This window comes from Hypanus sabinus, chromosome 23, assembly GCF_030144855.1.
Source record: "Hypanus sabinus isolate sHypSab1 chromosome 23, sHypSab1.hap1, whole genome shotgun sequence".
Taxonomy (NCBI): domain Eukaryota; kingdom Metazoa; phylum Chordata; class Chondrichthyes; order Myliobatiformes; family Dasyatidae; genus Hypanus; species Hypanus sabinus.
In genome coordinates this window covers 52,296,796-52,318,315 of record NC_082728.1, presented here as the reverse complement: position 1 = coordinate 52,318,315, position 21,520 = coordinate 52,296,796, and the positions used below count along the sequence as shown (strand labels likewise).

At 42.7% G+C, this 21,520-nt stretch overlaps 1 protein-coding gene across 1 annotated transcript in view; it reads left to right on the top strand.

Annotated features, from left to right (window-relative positions):
• Window positions 1-6,251: 6,251 nt before the first annotated feature.
• spata20 (spermatogenesis associated 20) overlaps window positions 6,252-21,520 on the top strand; it is a 472,602-nt gene continuing 457,333 nt past the window's right edge. The window contains exons 1-2 of the mRNA XM_059948873.1: window positions 6,252-6,433; window positions 19,793-19,954. Of these exons, the coding sequence (XP_059804856.1) occupies window positions 6,267-6,433; window positions 19,793-19,954 (329 nt within the window). The 5' untranslated portion in view covers window positions 6,252-6,266. The remainder of the gene's footprint in view (window positions 6,434-19,792; window positions 19,955-21,520) is intronic.

Genomic DNA, 21,520 nt, shown 5'->3' with positions numbered 1-21,520 from the left:
TCGAGAGTAGGATTCTGTGCATAACGGCGGGTTCAGTCGCACGAAGCTCCGCCAAGTACGATTGGAAGCATGCAAGCCAGTGTTCAAAAGCGAGAGCTGCGTCAGGGTCTTGAGGGTCCAAATCCAACCGGTCCGGACGCAAAACGGGTTCCATGTTTTAAAACTTCCAGTCAATAAAATTGATGCACCATCAATAACTCACACTGAGACGTAGGCGAGATATCGGCTTTTATTGACTGGAAGAAGGAACCAGGAGTGAGTGTCTATCATACAAGGTCCTGGAGACTGAGGCCGATCTTCAGGCCGCAGGTCTCCTTTATACAGGGGCCTGTGGGAGGAGCCACAGGAGCAGTCAGCAGGGGCGTGTCCCGACAGGCACATAGTTCACCACAACACCCCATTATGCACAGTAAAGGTGGTTATCTCTCTAGATTCTGGAGTTAGTTCTAGCTGGTGTTAGCCCCATTTCAAGTCAAATTTGCTAAACGCTGCAGCTCCATTCGTACCCTGTAGTATCTCATCTACAGTTGGAATGGGATATCTCTCCCTTATATTTGCTTCATTTGCCCTTCTCACATCTAGGCACATTCTGATGCCCTTGTTGGATTTTGGTAAAATTACTACCAGGCTAACCACAGGAACTGGGCCTTCAACTTTCTCAGTAATGTCATTAGCTGTTCAATTTTTTTCTCAACAGCCTCCCTGGAGTTGTAAGGTCTGAGCAGCTGGGCCACAGGCTTTGCCTTTGGATGAATGTACAGACTGATCGTTTATTGTTCAGCTTTCCTACCCCTTCAACCACTTTTGGGTACTTCAACTTAAGAGAATCTTCAACGTCTGTCACTACTGATACATTTTCTCCAATCTTTAACACACCCAAGTTTGTTGCTCTTCCTCTACCTAGGAGTGGTTCACCATTGCTTTTTATCACGATAAACTCTACCTAATCTGTTCTGTTTCCAATACATATTTCACATTCAAACCCCCCTCCCCGCCCCCCCCCCCCCCCCGCAGCCTCCAGTGATGTTCTGGATGAATATGGGGACAGCTTTCTCTTCTGCTTAGGACTATATGAATTGCACTTTATCTGTTCTGACAAGTTTTTCCCTACACATTTTCACCCAGTTCCTCTACTTTTTCACATCGTGCTGCTATTTCCAGTTTGCGGGCGAGCGTTAGGCCCTGCATATTCTTCACTAGTTTTTCCTGCAAATAGACTGAATTACATTTTCCCACTATGGCATCTCTGATTTGGTTGTCTGTGTCCATTCGAAAATCACAGTCTGCTGCTGCCTACTGAAGGCGAGTAGAGAACTGTTCAATCATCTCACCTTGTTTTTGGGCAAGCTGATGAAAATGCTGCTGGGCAAACATAGTGTTGATCTGGGGAACGAAGTAAGCATTCCATGATTTGTGATTTGTCCCATGTTTGGTAGTGCTGAGAACAGATCCTGCAAATCTGGTCCTGCAAGTTGTAAAAGTAGTGCTCTCCTTTGTTGTTTTGTATAATCAATTGCGTTATTGTCCACTATCAGTCCTTTACCATCAGCATTTACTGGCAGATGTGTTTACAGGCATTTTTAATCTCCCCCTCTCCCAGTGTAGAGTGCTGTCCTGCTTCAAAACATCCACCATTGTTCCGGTACCTAAAAAGACCAAGGCAACATGTCTGAATGACTGGCGTCCTGTCAAACTCACCTCAATGATAAGCAAATGCTTTGAGAGGGCAGTCAAGGATTACATCTGCAGCTTGCTACCACCCAAACTGGACCCCCTACAACTCGCCGACCGACACAACTGATTGACAGATGACACATTAGCCATAGCTCTACAAACTGTCCTTACACATCTGGAGAAGAGGGATGCTTATGTGAGAATGCTGTTCTTCAGCATTCAACACCATTCCATCCAGGCTTGACAAGAAGCTCAGAGACCTTGGCCTTGACCCTGCCTTGTACAGCTGGATCTTGGACTTCCTGTCAGATTGCTGGTAAGAGTGGGCTCCCTCACCTCTACCTCTCTGACCCTCAATACAGGTGCCCCTCAGGGCTGTATACTAAGCCCCCTCCTTCACTCTCTGTATACCCAAGACTGTGTCGCTACCCACAGCTCCAATATGTTAGTTAAATTTGCTGCTGATACTACATTGATTGGCCTAATGTCAAATGAGGCAGCCTTCAGATGAGGCAGTCATCGCCCTGACACAGTGGAGTCAAGAAAACAACCCCTCCCTCAAAATCGCAAAAACTAAGGAGCTGGTTGTGGACTACAAAAGGGGAATGGAGACAGACCCCTTTTGACATCAATGGATCTGGGGTTGAGAGGGTGAACAGCTTTAAGTTCCTCAGCATTAACATCATCGAGGATCTCACTTGGTCTGTGCATACTGCCTGTGTGGTGAAAAAGGCACAACAGCTCCTCTGTCACCTCAGACAGTTGAACAAGTTTGGTATGGGCCCCCAAATCCTAAGAACTTTCTATAGGGGCACAATTGAGAGCATCCTGACTGTCTGCATCACTGCCTGGTATGGGAATTGTACCTTCCTTAATTGCAGGACTCTGCAGAGAGTGGTGCAGACAGCCCAGTGTATCTGTAGATGTGAACTATATTCATAACATTTACAAAGACAGGTGTGTAAAAAGGGCCTGAAGGATCATTGGAGACCTGAGTCACCCTAACCACAAACTGTTCCAGCTGCTACCATCCGGGAAATGGTACCACAGCATAAAAGCCAGGACCAACAGGCTCTGGGACAGCTTCTTCCACCAGGCTATCAGACTGATTAATTCATGCTGACACAACTGTATTTTTATGTTATATTGAGTTCCATTGTATCCACTATTTATTATTAATTACTATAATTTGCACATTGCACATTTAGACTGAGACATAATGTAAAGATTTTTACTCCTCAGGTATGTGAAGGACGTAAGTAATAAAGTCAATTTAATTCAATTCATAAAATTCAATTGAGCTGAGCCATCATGTCCATCTTGGGCCTGGAGTAGATGGCTCCATAAAACATTGGAAGTGTTGTATCCATGATTTCTCCATTCTCACAACTAACGTTAAACTTACTTTCAAAGTCCATATCCTCGTCGCCACTGTTGTGAATTTGTAAAATATCTTAGTGCTTAATTACCGCATATATGATGATGACATTTCATGCTCTGAAAATGTCTTTATTTCTCACTCTTGCTTCCCTGCTCCCTCACATCATGTGTTAGAACCATAGAACATTACAGCACAGAAGCAGGCCTTTTGGCCCTTCTTGGCTGTGCCAAACCATTTTTCTGCCTAGTCCCACTGACATGCACCTGGGCCATATCCCTCCAAACCCCTCTCATCCATATACCTAAGTTTTTCTTAAATGTCAAAAGTGAGCCAGCATTCACCACTTCATCTGGCAGCTCATTCCACACTCCCACCACTCTCTGCATGAAGAAGCCCCCCCCAATATTACCTTTAAACTTTCCCCCTTCACCTTTAACCCATGACCTCTGTTTTTTTTTTCTCCCCTGGCCTCAGTAGATAAAGCCTGCTTGAATTCACTCTATCTATACCCATCATAATTTTATGCACCTCTATCAAATCACCCCTCATTCTCCTACGCTCCAGGGAATAAAGTCCTAACCTATTCAACCTTTCTCCGTAACTCAGTTTCTCAAGTCCCGGCAACATCCTTGTAAACCTTCTCTTTCAACCTTATTAATATCCTTCCTGTAATTCGGTGACCAAAACTGCACACAATACTCCAAATTCAGTCTCACCAATGTCTTATACAACCTCACCATTACATTCCAACTCTTATACTCAATACTTTGCTTTATAAAGGCCAATGTACCGAAAGCACTCTTTACAACCCTATCTACTTGTGATGCCACTTTTAGGGAATTATGTATCTGTACTCCCAGATCCCTCTGTTCTACTGCACTCCTCAATGTCCTACCATTTACCTTGTATGTTCTACCGTGGTTTGACCTTCCGAAGTTCAATACCTCACATTAAACTCCATCTGCCATTTTTCAGCCCATTCCTCCAACTGGTCCAAATCCCTCTGCAAGCTTTGAAAACCTTTCTCACTGTCCACTACACCTCCAATCTTTGTATCACCAGCAAATTTGCTGATCCAATTTGCCACATTATCATCCAGATCATTGATATAGATGACAAACAACAATGGACCCAGCACTGCTCCCTGTGGCACACCACTAGTCACAGGCCTCCACTCAGAGTAGCAATCCTCCACTACCACTCTCTGTCTTCTTCCATTGAGCCAATGTCTAATCCAATTTACTACCTCTCCATGTATACCTAGCGACTGAATCTTCCTAACTAACCTCCCATGCGGGACCTTGTCAAAGGCCTTACTGAAGTCCATGTATACAGCATCCACTGCCTTTCCTTCACCCACTTTCCTGGTAACTTCCTCAAAAAACTCTAATAGATTGGTTAAACATGACCTACCACGCAGAAAGCCATGCTGACTTTTTCTAATAAGTCCCTATCTATCCAAATACTTGTAGATCCTATCTCTTAGTATTCCTTCCAATAATTTACAATTTACATTTACATTTACAATAATGTCAAACTTACCAGCCTATAATTTCCCGGCTTACTTTTTGAGCCTTTTTTAATCAACGGACCTACATGAGCTATCCTCCAATCCTCCGGCTCCTGACCCATGGATATCGACATTTTAAATATTTCTGCCAGGGCCCCTGCAATTTCAACACTAGTCTCCTTCAAGATCCAAGGGGATTTATCTACTCTGATTTGCCTCAAGACAGCAAGCACCTCCTCCTCTTTAATCTGTATAAGTTCCATGCCCTCCCTACTTGTTTGCCTTGTTTCCATAGACTCCATTCCAGTTTCCTTAGTAAATACAGATGCAAAAAACCCATTTAATATCTCTCCCATTTCTTTTGGTTCCATACATAGCCGACCACTCTGATCTTCAAGAGGACCAATTTTATCCCTTATTATCCTTTTGCTCTTAACATACCCGTAGAATCTCTTAGTATTATCCTTCACCCTCACTACCAAAGCAATCTCATGTCTTCTTTTAGCCATCCTGATTTCTTTCTTAAGTATTTTCTTACTCTTTTTATACTCCTCAAGCATCTTATTTCCTCCCTGTTGCCTATACATGTTATATATCTCTCGCTTCTTCTTTATCAGAGTTCTAATATCCCATGAGAACCAAGGTTTCTTATTCTTATTGCCTTTAACCCTGACAGGAACATACAGACTCTGCACTCTCAAAATTTCTCCTTTGAAGGCTTCCCACTTACCAATCACAACCTTGCCAGAGAACAACCTGTCCCAATCTATGCTTTTTAGATCCTTACTCATTTCTTCAAATTTGGCCTTTTTCCAGTTTAGAACTTCAACCCGAGGACCAGATCTATCTTTATCCATGATCAAGTTGAAACTAATGATGTTATGGTCACACACTACACACACTTCTATAACCTGCCGTAACTGATTTCCTAATAGGAGATCTCATACTGCATCCTCCCTAGTTGGCACATCTATATATTGATTTAGAAAACTTCCCTGAACACTTTTCACAAACTCTAACCCATCTAGACCTTTAACAGTATGGGAGTCCCAATCAATGTGTGGAAAATTAAAATCCCCTACAAACACAATTTTATGTTTCCTGCAGTTGTCTGTTATCTGTCTGTAGATTTGCTCCTCCAATTCTCAGACTATTGGGTTGTCTATAATACAACTCTATTAATGTGGTCATACCTTTCCTGTTTCTCACCTCCACCCATATGGCCTCAGTAGACAAGCCCTCTAATCTGTCCTGTCGAAGCACTGCTGTAATATTTTCCCTGACTAGCAAAGCCACTCGCCCACCCTTCATCCCTCTGCCTCTATCACGTCTGAAACATCGGAACCCTGGAACATTGAGCTGCCAGTCCTGCCCCTCCTGTGTTGTTCTGTCCCAGACTGATGACAGTGTCCAATGTGCACCTTTGCTCACTGACATGAGAACATTTCAATTTCAGAAGGGAAATATAACAATGGGGGTGGGGAGGTAGTGCTAAATGGCTTATCAGGACCATGCTAGTACCCAGTCCAATTTCCATTTCCTGATTCTCTTGTAATTTATGTAGTGGGATGCCTTGGGGCATTGGATAACAGAAGGGAAATTGGGGAGAAGGAGAGAACATCAACAAAGAGCTGCAGCCTCATCGGTCGGAATGCCCCCTGTTGGCCACTTGGAGCAAAACAGTTTGAAATCCGCAGCCCCATGTTGAAGACCTCCACGCTAGATGACGCCGTGGTACTGACTGAGACGATGCTGCGGCACTTGGGCCGCGGGCCCCGGTTCTCCCTCAGCCTGCGCCGGGCGGCTTCTTCCATCCGGAGCGCAGCGGAGAACGGGCCGAAGGCCTTCACAACGGGAGTCCCGCGCAGGTAGAGCCAAGGTCACCATCCTTTGGAGTGTGGATGTCAGCATTTCCCCGAGTTCCTCCTGCAGTTTGCTTTTGTTTTGCTGTTGCTTCGGCTCTTGTATACTGGGCGCTAATGTGAGATTTGTGTGGACGCGCTGCCTAATGGGAATTGTAGTCCTTTCTAGACGGCGCTAACGGAGCGGAGCTGCACTAGGACTACTAGTCCCAGGAATTTGGGACTCGCGTCACTTCATCCGATCACACAGCTGAGGCATATTCAGCTTTTCTTGACCACAGGCTGGTTTAACTCGTTAAATTCAAACTACCAGCCTCTGGAAAACTCGGGGATGAGACGCCCCTAACTGAAATTTCGTCTTTCAAACTTCGAGTTTGAATGTTTATTTTTGTGCTCTTTAAAGCAGGCAGTACCTTTGCTAGATTGACAATATTTTGTAGGATGTACTGAGATTATGCTCTTAATTGTAAACAGGATTCAGTTTTGAGGCAGTTTTAGGGTTAACATTGCCATTTAGTTCAGAAGAGATATTGGAGACAGAAGAAGTAGTTCAGGTGATGGAATCTAAAGCAACGCAAATCTGATGAAGAAACTCGGGTGAACAGCATCTATTATTGACATTTTGAGGTATCAGGACTAAGGGGAGATGGTCAGAATTATTGGTGGTGGAGTGTGTTTGGAGTGTGGAGCCCAAAGTGATGAGTGAAAGATAAGAGGCAGATTGCACCAGGTAGGGGAGGGGAATGGAGTTGGTAGATGGAGCAAGGGGAGAAGAGTGTGAGGGTTAGAGATAGCTGCTGGAGAGAGATGTTGCAGTCTAAGGCAGTGAGAATGGGAACTGATCTAAGTGACTTTGACCATGGGAAGATTGTTGATGCCAAATGGGGTGGTTTGATTAGCTCAGAAACTGCTGATCTCCTGGGCTTTTCACACACTACAGTTGTTAGAATTTAAAGAGAACGATGCAAACAAACATCCAGTGAGTGGCAGGTCTGTGGGTGAAAATGCCTTTTTAATGGGAGAGGTCAGAGGAGAATGTTCAAGATGACAGGAAGATGACAGTAATTCAAATTACTATGTGTTACAACAGTGGCGTGCAGAAGAGCACCCTTTCGTCCTCCTGAGCTGCAGGGAATAAAGTCCTAACCTATTTTACCTTTCCCTATAATTCAGGTCTTCAAGTTCCAGGAACATCCTTGTAAATTTTCTCTGTACTCTTGAACATAACATTCCAACTATTATACTTAATACTTTGATCTATGAAGGCCAAAATCTCTCTTTCTGGTCTAGCTGTGTCACCACTTTCAGGGAATTATTGATCTGTATTCTCAGATTCCACTGTTCTGTTGCACTCCTCAGTGCTGTATGATTCTTTTTGGGTTTGGCCTACCAAAGAGTAACACCTCACATTTGTCAGCATTTAATTCCATTTGCCATTTTCAACCATTTTTCCATCTGGAGCAGATCCCACTGCAAGCTTTGATATCCTCCTTGCTGTGCACTACACCCCCAGTCTTGACATCTATAAATTTGCTGATCACTTTATCGTGTTATAAGACCAGAAGATATAGAACTAGAATTAGGCTATTTGACCCTTCAAGTCTGCTGCAGTATTTCATCATGGCTGATCCAAGTTTTGTCTCAGCCCCAATCTCCTGCCTTTCCCCCATATCCCATCAAGCCCTGACCAATCAAGAATTTATCAACCTCTGACTTAAATGTACATACAGACTAGGCCTCCACAACTTCACCAATCTGACTAAAGAAGTTCCTTGTCATCTCCGTTATAAAAGGACCCCGTGTGTCCCCGGTCTTAGACACTTCCATTATAGGAAACATCTTCACATCCATTCTACCAAGCCCTTTTACCATCTGATAGTTTTCAATGAAGTCACCCCTCATTCTAGTGAGTACAGGCTCAGAGCCATTAACTGCTCTTCATATGACAAGCCAGTCAATCATGAAATCATTTGCATGAGCCTCCTTTTATCATCCAGATTGCTGATAAAGATGACAAACAACAATGGACCCAGTACTGATCCCTGCAGCACATCAGTAGTCACAGGCCACCAGTTAGGCACTAACATTCTCTGACTTCTCCCGTGGAGCCACTGTCAAATCCAGTTTACTACCTCATCCACTACTGATGTCACCAGACTATAATTTACTGGCTTATTTGTTGAACCTTTTCTAAACAACAGAACAACAGCCGTCCTTTAGTCCTTTGGCACCTCACCCATGGCTGAGGATACCTCTGCCAGGACCCCTGAAATTTCTGAACTAGCATTCCACGAGGTCTGAGTGGAAACCTTTTCAGGCTCTGAGGTCTTATCCACCCTTATTTATCTTCTGTAATCTGTATATGGGCCATGATCTCACTGATGTTTTGCCCCAGTTCTATACAATCTTTGTCTATCACTCAAATGTACAGATGCAAAAACAATCCATTTAAGATTTCGCCCATCTCTTCCAGCTTCATGTCAGACAGCTATGCTGATCTTCAACTGGACCAATTTTGTTCCTAGTTATCATTTTGCTCTTAATAGATCTGTAGAAATTCCTGGCATTCTCCTTCACCTTGTCTGCTCGAGTAACCTCATGCCTTTTATCTCTCCTGGTTTTCCTCTTGTGTGTTCTCTAGCATTTCTTATGATCCAAAGTGTCCCATGTGTTCCTTGTTGCCTATAACCTGCTATGCACCTTCTCCCCCTCATTAACCAGAGGTTCAATATCTCTCAGAAAATGCAGAGAAGCAGTCATGATCTTCATATTTAGACTTTTGCCCTATTTAAGGTAATTTTATGTCTTTGTACTGTACTGCTTTTGCAAAACAACACATTTTGCATCATATAAGATGGGGAAAATAAATCTGATTTTGACTTCCCACGTTCATATGACCTTAAAAGTAAAATCTGTAACAGGAATGGTCTGGTCATTTGTAATTGGGAGCTTGTCACTCCAACTATGTTACAAAATTGGCTGTACTAGCAAAGTATTTTGGGACACCTCAAACATGAGAAAAGTCTGTAGATGCTGGAAATCCAAGGCAACACCTACAAAATGCTGGGGTATTTCAGCAGGTCAGGCAGCATTTATTGAAACGAATGGGCCAGAACCTTTTCTTCAGGACTGAGAAAGAAGGGGAAAAATGTCAGAATATAAAGGTAGAGAGAGGGGAAGGAGGCTTGCTTGATGGTGACAGGTGAAGCCTGGTGGGTGGGAAAGGTAAAGGGCTGAAGAAGAAGGAATTTGATAGGAGAGGAGAGTGGACCATAGGAGAAAGGAAGGAGGAGGGGGCCCAGGGAGCATGTGAGAAGTGGTAAAAGGCCAAAGTAGGAAATTGAGGGAAGGGGAGGGAAATTTTTTTACTGGATACTCATACCATTAGGTTGGATGCTATGCTTCGTGACGTGATGAGTTTGTGAAAGTCTTCACAGTGAAGGCTTCTACTGATCACAGAGATTTTTATGTTTTTTCTCTGATAATGGAGAATATGCCCAGTCAGACCCATTGAGCTTGTGTATTTCACAACTCCCACATTCTGTTGTCAATGTTCTGACGCTCTAACTACTCCCATTCTAACCTACTGGGGAAAGCTGCAGCAAATGGCCTCTGGCACTGAATTTGGCTTTGTGGCTCAGAAGGGAAGTGGGGAGAAGAAGAATGCAGTGGTGATGGGGGGAGGGGTTCAGTGGTTAGAGGTGCAGATGGGTGGTTCTATGGATGTGGAAGAGACCCATCTGGTATGTTGCCTCCCAGATGCAGGATCAGGAACATCTTGGATCAAGTCCACAGCGTTCTAATGTGGGAGAGTGAATAGCCAGAAGTCATGGTACATATTGGTACCAACAACATTGATAGAAAAATGGGTGTGAAGCTGAAGAGAGGATATGGGGAGTTAGGTAGAAAGCTGAAATGCAGGACCTCAAGGGTAGTAATTTCTGAACTGCTGCCTGTGACACACACCACTGAGAATAAGATTAGGATGGTTTGGTAGATGAATGTGTGTGGCTGAGGTGAAGCCAGGTGGGCGGGAAAGGTAAAAGGTTGGAGAACCTCCCTTCCTCCATTCAGGGCCCTAAGCAGTCTTTGCAGGTGAATATGTAAGTCGCTTACCTGTGAATGTGTTGAGGTTTTTGGTTGTATCCAGTGCATCTGACGTGGCCTCCTCTGGTGATTGGTGAGACCCATCATAAATTGGGGGACTGCTTTGTCAAACACTACCAAAAGCAGAATTTTCTGGTAGCTAACTAGTTTAACTCCTATTCTCATCCCCATTCTGACATGTTGGTTCATGTCCTCCTCTCTTGCCATGATGAGGGCACTGTCAGGGTGGGAGAGCAACACCTCGTACTTGGTCTTGGTCTAGCTTGCCTCCAACTTGTTGGCATGAACAAGTTTTTCAAAATTGCCTTCTGGCAATTTTATCCTTCCCCTTTCCTGTTTCTTCTATTTACCACTAAGGCCTTACTTATTCTTCTCACCTGCCTATCGCCTTCCCCAGTGGCCCTCCTTCTTTCTTTTCTCCCATGGTCTACTCTCCTCTCCTATTAGATTCCTTCTTCTGCCCTTTACCTTTCCCACCCACCTGGCTTAATTTATCACCTTCTAGTTAAACCTCCTTCCCCTCCCCCTCCCCCCACCTTTTTATTCTGACGTCTTCCTCCTTTTTTTTTACTGTCCTGAAGAAGTTTCTAGACCCGAAACGTCGCCTGTTTATTCATTTCCGTAGATGTTGCCTGACCTGCATTTTCTGTATGTTGCTCTGGATGCTTCAGGGTTTAGATGTTTCAAAAGGGCAGAGAAAGAGGTGGGTGACTGGCATTGCTAATCTGGGTTAATATCCCAGCTGCAGAAAGGGAGGATTTCATGGAGGGGTTGTCCACTGAGTCAGTGTTGGTGGAAGTCAGAAACAGGAACGGAGCAGTTACTGTACTGGGAACACACTCAATAGTAATAGGGAGGGTATTTCATAGACAGTAATCACAATCCCTGACTTTTACTATAGCCTTGGAGAGGGATAGGAGTGGGCAGTATGGGAAAGTATTTATTTGGGGGAGGGGGAATTATACTGCGATGAGGCAGGAACTGGGGAGCATAAATTTGGAACAGCTGTACTTGGGGAAATGCACAACAGAAATATGGAGGTTGTTTTGGGAGCGCTTGTGGGGGTTCTGAATAGGATTTTCCCATTGAGGCAGAAAAATGATGGTAGGGTAAAGGAACCACGATTGGCAAAGAGATGTGGAATATCTAGTCAAGAGGAAGAAAGAAGCTTACTTTAGGAAGCAAGCATCAGATAGGGCTTTAGAGAGTTACAAGGTAGCCAGGAAGGAGATGAAGAAAGGAGAGCTAGAAGGGGGTACAAGAAGGCCTTGACAAGTAGGATTAAGGAAAACCCCAAGGCATTATATACATATGTGAAGAACAGGCAGATAGCCAGAATGAATCATAGCTGTAGAATCATAGTCAAGTCACTTTTATTGTCATTTCGACCATAACTGCTGGTACAGTACATAGTAAAAATGAGACGAAGTTTTTCAGGGCCATGGTGTTACATGACACAGTACAAAAACTAGACTGAACTACGTGAAAAAACAACACAGAGAAAACTACACTAGACTACAGATCTACATAGGACTGCGTAAGGTGCACAAAACAGTGTAGGCATTACAATAAACAATGAACAGGACAATAGGCAAGGTGTCAGTCCAGGCTCTGGGTATTGAGGAGTCTGATAGCTTGGGGGAAGAAATTGTTACGTAGTCTGGTCGTGAGAGCCTGAATGCTTCGGAGCCTTTTCCCAGATGGCAGGAGGGAGAAGAGATTGTATGAGGGGTGCATGGGGTCCTTCATTATGGTGTTTCCTTTGTGCATGCAGCGTGGTGTAAATGTCCGTGATGGCGGGACGAGAGACCCCGATGATCTTCTCAGCTGACCTCACTATCCGCTACAGGGTCTTGCGATCCGAGATGGTGCAATTTCTGAACCAGGCAGTGATACAGCTGCTCAGGATGTTCTCAATACAACCCCTGTAGAATGTGATGAGGATGGGGGGTGGGAGCTGGATTTCCCTCAGCCTTTGCAGAAAGTAGAGACGCTGCTGGGCTTTCTTTGTTATGGAGCTGGTGTTGAGGGACCAGGTAAGATTCTCTGCCAGGTGAACACCAAGAAATTTGGTGCTCTTAATGATCTCTACTGAGGAGCCATCGATGTCCAGTGGTCGCTCCATGCCCTCCTGAAGTCAACAACCATCTCTTTTGTTCACATTCAGAGACAGGTTGTTGGCTCTGCACCAGTCCGTTAGCTACTGCATCTCTCTGTAAGCTGACTTGTCGTTTTTGCTGATGAGACCCACCATGGTCGTGTCATCAGCGAACTTGATGATGCAGTTCGAGCTGTATGTTGCAGCACAGTCGTGGGTCAGCAGAGTGAACAGCAGTGGACTGAGCACACAGCCCTGGGGGGCCCCAGTGCTCAGTGTGATGGTGTTGGAGGTGCTGCTCCTGATCCGGACTGACTTAAGGTCAGTGACTAAGGACTGTGTTTCCTGCAATTGCGCCCCTTGTAGATGTGCTCAATGGTGGGGAGGGCCTTACTCATGATGTAGCCACTTCATTTTGTAGGCTTTTCTGTTGCTGGGCATTGATGTTTCCATACCAGGCTGTGATGCAACCAGTCAATATAATACTCATGTATAGAAGTTTGTTAAAGTTTTGGATGATATGCCAGATCTTCATAAACTTCTAAGAAAGTTGAGACACTACCATGCCTTCTTTGTAATGGCACCAATGTGCTGGGCCCAGGATAGATCCTCTGAGATGATAATGTTGAGGAATTCCAAATTCTGACCTCTGCCTCTAATTGCCTGATGAAGACTGGCACATGGAACTTTGCTTTCCCCCAAATATTGAAGTCAATAATCAGTTCTTTGGTTTTGCTGACATTGAGTGTGAGATTATTGTTGTGGCCAGATTTTCAGTCTCCCTCCTATATGTTGATTTGTTACCACCTTAAATTTGACCAATGAACTTGACTGCAAGGTGCCATATTTAAGTCAGCAAACCTAAATATGGCATTGGAGCTGTGCTTAGCCACACAGTCCCAAATATAAAGTGAGGAGAGCAGTGATTAAACACACAGCCTTGTGGTGCACCTGTGCTGATGGTGATTGTGAAGGGGGTGATACTGCTAATCTGAACTGACTGGGGTCTGCAAGTGAGCTAATCGTGGATCCAATTACACAAAGAGGTATTGCAGCCCAAGTCTTAGAGCTTATTGATTAGTTTGGAGGTGAAGATAATATTGAATGCAGAGCTGAAGTCAATTTAGAACATCCTGATGTATGCATCTTCAATGCCCAGATGTGCCCGGGTTGAGTGAAGAGCCAATTAAATGTATCTGCTGTAGACCTGTTGAGCTGGTAGGCAAATTGGAAATGATCTAAGTTGCTTCTCAGCCAGGAATTGATTATGTTTCATCATAAACCTCTCCTAGCACTTCATCACAGTGGATGTAAGTGCTTCTGGATGGTGGTCATTGAAGCAGGTTATCATATTCTTCAGTATCATATTCATCGGTGTAATTGAAGCAGGTAGAATTGAAATACCTCAGACTTTTGAAGTGGGACGTTGAAGGTATCAGTGAACACTGGCAATTGATCAGGGTAGATCTTCATTACTCAGCTGGTTGCTTTTAGTGGGCTTACCCTCTTGAAGGATGCTCTCATGTCAACCTCAGAAACTGAAACAGTCAGGGTCTGTGGAAGTTCGTGAAGGTGCCTCCATGTTTTGTTGGTCAAAGTGAGCGTAAAACAGCATAAGGTAGATGAACTAGTAGCACAGTTACAGATTGACATGTATGACATTTTGGGCATTATGGCTCAAAGAAGGTTATAGCCAGGAGTGTAATGTCAAAGCATACACGTTGTATTGAAAGGACAGGCAAGTAGGCAGAGGGGATGGCATGGCTCCATTGGTAAAAAAAAAATGAAATTAAATTGTTAGTAAGAGTTGAGATAGGTTTTGAATCATTGTGGGTAGAGCTAAGGAACAATAAGGGTAAAAAGACCCTGATGAGAGTTGTATACAGACCTGCACACTATAGTAAAGATATGGTCTGCAAATTACAATGGGAGATAGAAAATTCATGCCAAAAGGGCAGTGTTAAAGTAGTCATGGGGGATTTCAATATGTAGCCTAGATTGGGCAGTTGGTGCTGGATCCCAAGGGAGGAATTTCGAGAATGCCTATGAGATAGCTTTTTGGAACAGCTCGAGGTTGAGCCCACTAAGGGATCAACTAATATGGATTGGGTGTTGTGAAATTAACCAGAATTGATTAGAGAACTTAAGGTAAAGGAACCCTTATGAAGGTAAAGATGGACAAGTGATCGTAATACGGTAGAATTCACCCTGCAGTTTTAGGAGAAAATAAGGTCAGATATATCAGTATTACAGTGGAGTAAAGGAAATCACAAAGACAGGAGAGAGGTGTTGGCCAGAATTGATTGGAAAAGAAAATTGGCAGGGATGATGGTAAAGCAACAATAGCTGAAATTTCTGGGAGCAACTTGGAAGGTGCATGATATATACATCCCAAAGAGGAAGAGGTATTCTAACAGCAAGATGACACAACCATGACTAACAAGAGAAGTCAAAGCCAACATAAAAGCCAAAGAGAAGGCATATAATAGTACAAAAATTAGTGGGAAGTTAGAGGATGGGGAAACTTGTAAAAACCAACAAAAGGCAGCCAAACCAAAACAGTCATTAAGAAGGTAAAGATGGAATATGAAAGCAAGTTAGATGACAATATTGAAGAGGATACCAAAAATTTCTTCAGGTACATAAAGTGTAAAAGAGAGGTGAGAGTAGATATTGGACCACTGGAAAATGCTGCTGGAGAGGTAGTAATAGGGGACAAGGAAATGGTGGATGAACTGAATAAGTACTTTGCATCAGTCTTCACTGTGGAAGTTTGAAAGTGTCAGGGTAGAAGTGTGTGTAGTTGCCATTACCAGGGAAGAAGGTTCTTGGGAAAATGAGAAGTTTGAAGGTAGGTAAGTCACCTGGACCAGGTGGTATACAGTCCAAGGTTCTGAAAGAGGTGGCTGAAGAGTCTGTAGAGGCATTAGTAATGATCTTTCAAGAATCAATGATTCTGGCATGGTTCTGGATGTATGGAAAATAGCAATTGTCACTCCAGTCTTCAAGAAGGGAGGGAGACAGAAGAAAGGAAATTATTAGCCAGTTAGTCTGACCCCAGTGCCTGGGAAGACGTTGGTGTCGATTGTTAAGGATGTAGTTTCAGAGTCCTTGGAGGCACATGATAAAATAGGCTGTGGTTAGCATGGTTTCCTCAAGGAAAAATCTTGCCTGACAAATCTGTTGGAATCCTTTGGAGAAATAACAAGCAGGATAGACAAAGGAGAATCAGTGGATGATCTGTATTTGGATTTTCAGAAAGCCTTTGACAAGGTGCCACACATGAGGCTGTTCAACAAGTTAAGAACAGATGGTGTTACAAGAGAGATCTAGCATTGTCTGATAGGCAGGAATAAAGTGAACCTTTTCTGGTCGGCTGCCGATGACTAATGGTGTTCCACAGGGGCTGTGTTGAGATTGCTTCTCTTTTTGTTAATTGTCAATGACTTGGATGATGCAATTGATAGCTCTGTGGCCAATGTTAAGATAGGTAGTGGGCAGGTAGAGTTGACGAAGTAGAAAAGCTACTGAAGGATTTAGACATATTAGAAGAATGAGCAAATAAGTGGCAGATGGAGTACAGTGTCAGGAAGTGTATGGTCATGCACTTCAGTAGAAGAAATGAGTATTTTCTAAATGAAGAGAAAATACAAAAATCTGAGGTGAAAAGAGACTCATGCATGATTCCTTAAAGATTAATTTGTAGGTTGAGTTGATGGTGAGGAAGGCAAGCACAATGTTAGCATTCATTTTAAGAGGACTAGAATATAAAAACAAGGATGAAATGTTGAGTCTTTATAAAGCACTGCTGAAGCCTTACTTGGAGTATTGTAAGCAGATTTTGGGCCCCATGTCTAAGAAATGATGTGCTGAAGCTGGAGAGGGTTCAGAGGAGGTTCACTAAAATGATTCCAGGATTAAATAGCTTGTCATTTGAAGAGTGTTTGATGGCTCTAAGCTTCACTAGAATTCAGAAGTAAGAGGGGTGACCTCATTGTGACATTGTGACATTGAATAGCCTCAATTGAGTGGATGGGGAGAGGATACTTTCTATGGTGGGGGAGTCTAAGACCAGAGGATACAGCCTCAGAATAGAGGGGGTGTCCTTTTAGTGTGGAGATGAGGAGGAATTTCTTTATCCGGAGAACGGTGAATCTATGGAATTTGTTGCCACAGGTGGCTGTGAAGGATAAGTCATTGGGTATATTTAAGGCAGAGGTTGATAAATTCTTGGTTGGTCATGGAATAAAGTGATATGGGGGAGAAGGCAGAAGACTAGGGCTGAGAGGAATAATGAATATATATATATATATATATATATATATATATATATATATATAGTATAGATCAGCTAGAAAGCTAGGTGGAGCGATTGGTGTAAGACGGCATTTAATTCAGAAGAGTGTGAGGTTATACACTTTGGGAAGTCAGAGTTTGGAACAAATGGCTGGGACATTAGGAGAGTTGATCTATAGGTTGACCTGGGGGTACAAATCCATAATTTGCTCAAAGTGGCAACAAAGACTTGTTTTCATTGGCTGAGGCATTGAGTATAAAAGTTGGGATTGCATGTTACAGCTGAACAAACTATTGATTAGTCTGCATTTCAAGTATTGCATAGAGTTCTGGTGGCTACAACACGAAGGATGTAGTAGTAATAGAAAGAGTGATGAAGACTTACCAGATGTTGTTTGGAAAGGAGGGCTGCAGTTACAAGGTGAGAGTGGATAGGCTTGTTTTATTCTCAAATCAGCTGAGGAGTGACTTAAAGGTTTATAAAGTCATGTAGAGCTTGATGGGATTGAGAACGTATTTTTCCCAGGCAAGGGAATCTAGAACTAGAGGGCACAGGTTTAAAGTGAAAGGGAAGAAATTTAAAGGAGACCTGAGGGGTAATTTTTTCACATCAGAGGTGGTGAATATCTGGAATGATCTGCCAGACGAGATGATAGATGCAGATATATTTACAATATTAAAAAGCCATATGGGCAAGTACTTGGGTAGGGTGGGATTAGAAGGAAAGAGGGCTAATGTGGGCAAATAGGATTAGCTAAGGTAGTCATTACGGTCCTAAGGTGAGTTGAAAGGATCTATTTTTGTGCTGTATGATTTATACAGTGCCTTGAAAAAGCATTCAGCCCCCACAAGTATTTTCACATTTCACTGTGATTTTCTAAATTTAAAATACATTGAAATAGGATATTTTGAGCTAATCTACAAAACATTGTGCATCATGTCAAATCAAAAGAAAAATTCCAAAACATGTCAACAATTTACTAAAAATTAAAAACCAAAATCGTGAGGCTAAAAATGTATTTATCCCATTTGTAATTACTATGCTAACTTTCTTCAGGTGCAATATACTTACTGTATTATCTGACCAACTGAATTTGATGTAGAAAACTGGAAGATCACCTGTTTTCAATGAATTCATAAGAATGAATACCCTTCTCTCTGTAAGGTCCAACAGTATTGTAGATTTTTAACTGACCAAACCAAAATGAAGACAGAAGAACTTTTAAGACAAGGCAGGGGAATGATAATAGAGAAACACAAATCTGGGGAAGGATACAAGACCATCTCAAAGTCACTGCTCAGTGTAGTTTGCCTTGAAACCATAGCCACATTGCCTAGGTCAGTCTGCACCTCTAAACTTAGTCACTAGAGAAGAATAGCATTTGTAAGAGAGACTACTGTGACACAAACATTCACTCTGACTGAGCTGCAAAAATCAGTAGTTGCAACTGGAGATAAAATTCATGGCTGCACAATCTCGAAGGCCTTGCAGAATAGTGGGTATTTATGGAAGAGTGGGCAAGAAAGAAACCTTGGCTAAAAAAAAGCATCTCCTTTTCCATAAAGTGTCACTCAGCGAATATTGTAAAGATGTGGAAGGAGGTCTTTTGTTGGATGAGACTGAAGCAGAGCTTTTTGGCCTCTCAACAGTATGTGAGGTGTAAATCTAATACTGTGCATCATCTGGTTAACACCATCCCTCCTGTAAAATATGGTGGAGGTAGCATCATGCTACGGGGATGTTTTTCAGCAGTGGGGACTGGAAATCTGGTCAGCACTGATGGAAAGATGAAAGCTGCTAAATACAGAGAGATTCTAGATAAAAACTTGTGCTAGCCTCTGTCAGAAAGCCTAAACTAGGAAGGAAGTTTGTCTTTCAGCAGGTTAATGACCCAAAGCACTCCGCCAGAGCAATTATGGCATGGCTTCAAATGAAGGAAATTGATGTCCTGAGTGGAACAGTCAGAGTCCTGATCTTAATCCAATTGAACGTCTATGGCAAGATCTTAAGATTGCTGTCCGTGCCACTCCCCAACTAACCTGGCACAGCTTGAGCAATTTTGAAAGGAGGAATGGGCAAATTTTGCTTCATCATATTGTGCAAAAAGACTACTGCCTGTAATAGCTGCGAGAGATGGTTCAACTAAGTTCTGAGCAAAGGAGGATGAATTCTTTTGAATTGCTGACGTCTAAGTTTTTGAATTTTTAGTTTTTCATGCTTCACAATTTTGGGCTGTACTGTGAAAAAAAAGGAGCAGATGATTCAGAAATAAAAATTCTCAGTTAAGTAAGATCCCTGGTTGTAATACTCATTTATGTGAACAAAGGGTTGGAGGCTGAATATTTTGACAATACAGTGTAAGAAGAGAATTTCTGACAAGGAAGCTGGAAGTGCTGGTTCAAAAGTTCACCTGCTTGACATCTCCCATTCCAGGAGAAAGAACCCTGGAGTTAGCTGTAGCTACTCGTGATGCTGAAAATTTTTGTACTTGTGGTGGTGAGGGTTTAGGATGTGGAGGTCTAATCCAAGGAAAGATGGTTAGGAAAGGTTTCCTTTACTTCAAAGCTTTCTCTGCCTTTGAGGACTACTGAGATTCCTGTTTTGTGACAAATTTTGCTCACTTGATGAATTACTTGTGGAAAATGCAGCTGTATTGTATCATTTAAATGGTTCACCTGTCATGATGAATAGTTTTATTGGCTCTACTGTGTCTTTTAGGAATGTTACAGCATTTGATTCAAGGTTTAAAAAATGTTAGCATTTCGTCTGATCCCAGATGTCTTTATTTCTGGTGGAATGCATTTCATAAAATGGCTACTATCATAAATCATGGAAACATATATTTTTTTGCTTGAATGAACAGGAACCAGCTCAGGAAAAGCCTTGTAAGGGCAAATTTTGTAACCATGGCAACGGGAGGCAGTGAGGAACCGCCATCTGCATTGGGCCAAAAGGGGCACATCAACCGGTTGATCCATGAGAAGTCCCCTTACTTGTTGCAACATGCACATAACCCCGTGGACTGGTAATCAAACACTGCCTTATACCTTTCAGTAGAAATGGCTAAAAATTATATTGAAATGCTGGGTGTTTATTGTAATTTCTGCACATCTGCACTGAAAAGCTGCTTCCCCTGTGGACCAAACTCTCTCTATTCAGTTCCTTTGCATAACAACTAATTAAACTTTATTCCAATGAGTTTAGGTCAGAAGAGATTAAGCTCTCTCTCAATCTGTAATATACTAACACCTCTCTTACTTAAGTAGAAGAGGAAAAATTGAAAAGTTCACCAGTTTTTTTTTGCCCATCCATCCACATCATATCTGTGAATGCAGTTTTTAAAACAAAAATTGTTGGTTACATTAGTGAGCAGATGAACAAGGCACATTAAAGAATTACCATTTGTCTTGTATAGAGTTGGCACATTGAGTAATTAGTTTTATATTGTGTTTCTTGCATGGTCTTCCCTACATTTAGAAACAAAGAAAACCTACAGCTCAATATTCAGATATTCTTGGGGATAATACAAAAGATGCAAAAGCAGTTCATTCCAATGAGAAGGAAGGATTCAAAGAGGGGGAAGGGGCCACAGTGGTTGACAAAGGAAGTCAGAGATTGTATAGCATTAAAGAAAAAGAAGTATGACAGGGCTAAGATGAGTGGGAATACAGATGATTGGGAAAGTTTTAAGGAACAGCAGATCTTAACTAAAAAAGCAATACGGAGAGAAAAAATCAGGTGTGAGCTCAGTCTAGCCAGGAATATAAAAAGGGATAGCAAAAGCTTTTTTAGCTATGTGAAGAGAAAGAAGATAGTTAAGAACAATGTTGGCCCCTTGAAGAATGAATTGGGAGAAATTGTTATGGGAAACAGGGAAATGGCAACAGAATTTAATGCGTACTTTAGATCTGTCTTCACCAGGGAGGGCACAAGCAATCTCCCAGATGTATGGATGGGCCAGGGTCATAAGATATCAGAGGAATTGAGACAGATTGACATTAGGAAAGAAACTGTGATGAGTAGACTGGTAGGACTGAAGGCTAATAAATCCCCGGGTCCAGATGGTCTGCATCCGAGGGTTCTAAAAGAGGTGGCTCAGGAAATTGCGGATGCATTGGTAATCATTTTCCAATGTTCCTTAGATTCAGGATCAGTTCCTGAAGATTGGAGAGTGGCTAATGTTATCCCACTTTTCAAGAAGGGAGGGAAGGAGAAAACGGAGAACTATCGCCCTGTTAGCCTAACGTCAGTCGTGGGGAAGATGCTTGAGTCCATTATTAAGGACGAAATAGTGGCACATCTTGATGGCAGAAATAGGATTAGGACGAGCCAGCATGGATTTACCAAGGGCAAATCATGCTTGACTAATCTGTTGGAGTTTTTTGAGGGTGTAACAAAGATGTTAGACGAGGGTAAGCCAGTGGATGTTGTGTACCTAGATTTTCAGAAGGCATTCGATAAGGTGCCACATAGGAGATTGGTGAGTAAAATCAGAGCTCATGGCATTGGGGGTAGGGTTTCAACATGGATAGAAAACTGGTTGGCAGATAGAAAGCAAGGGGTAGCAGTGAATGGGTGTTTCTCGGACTGG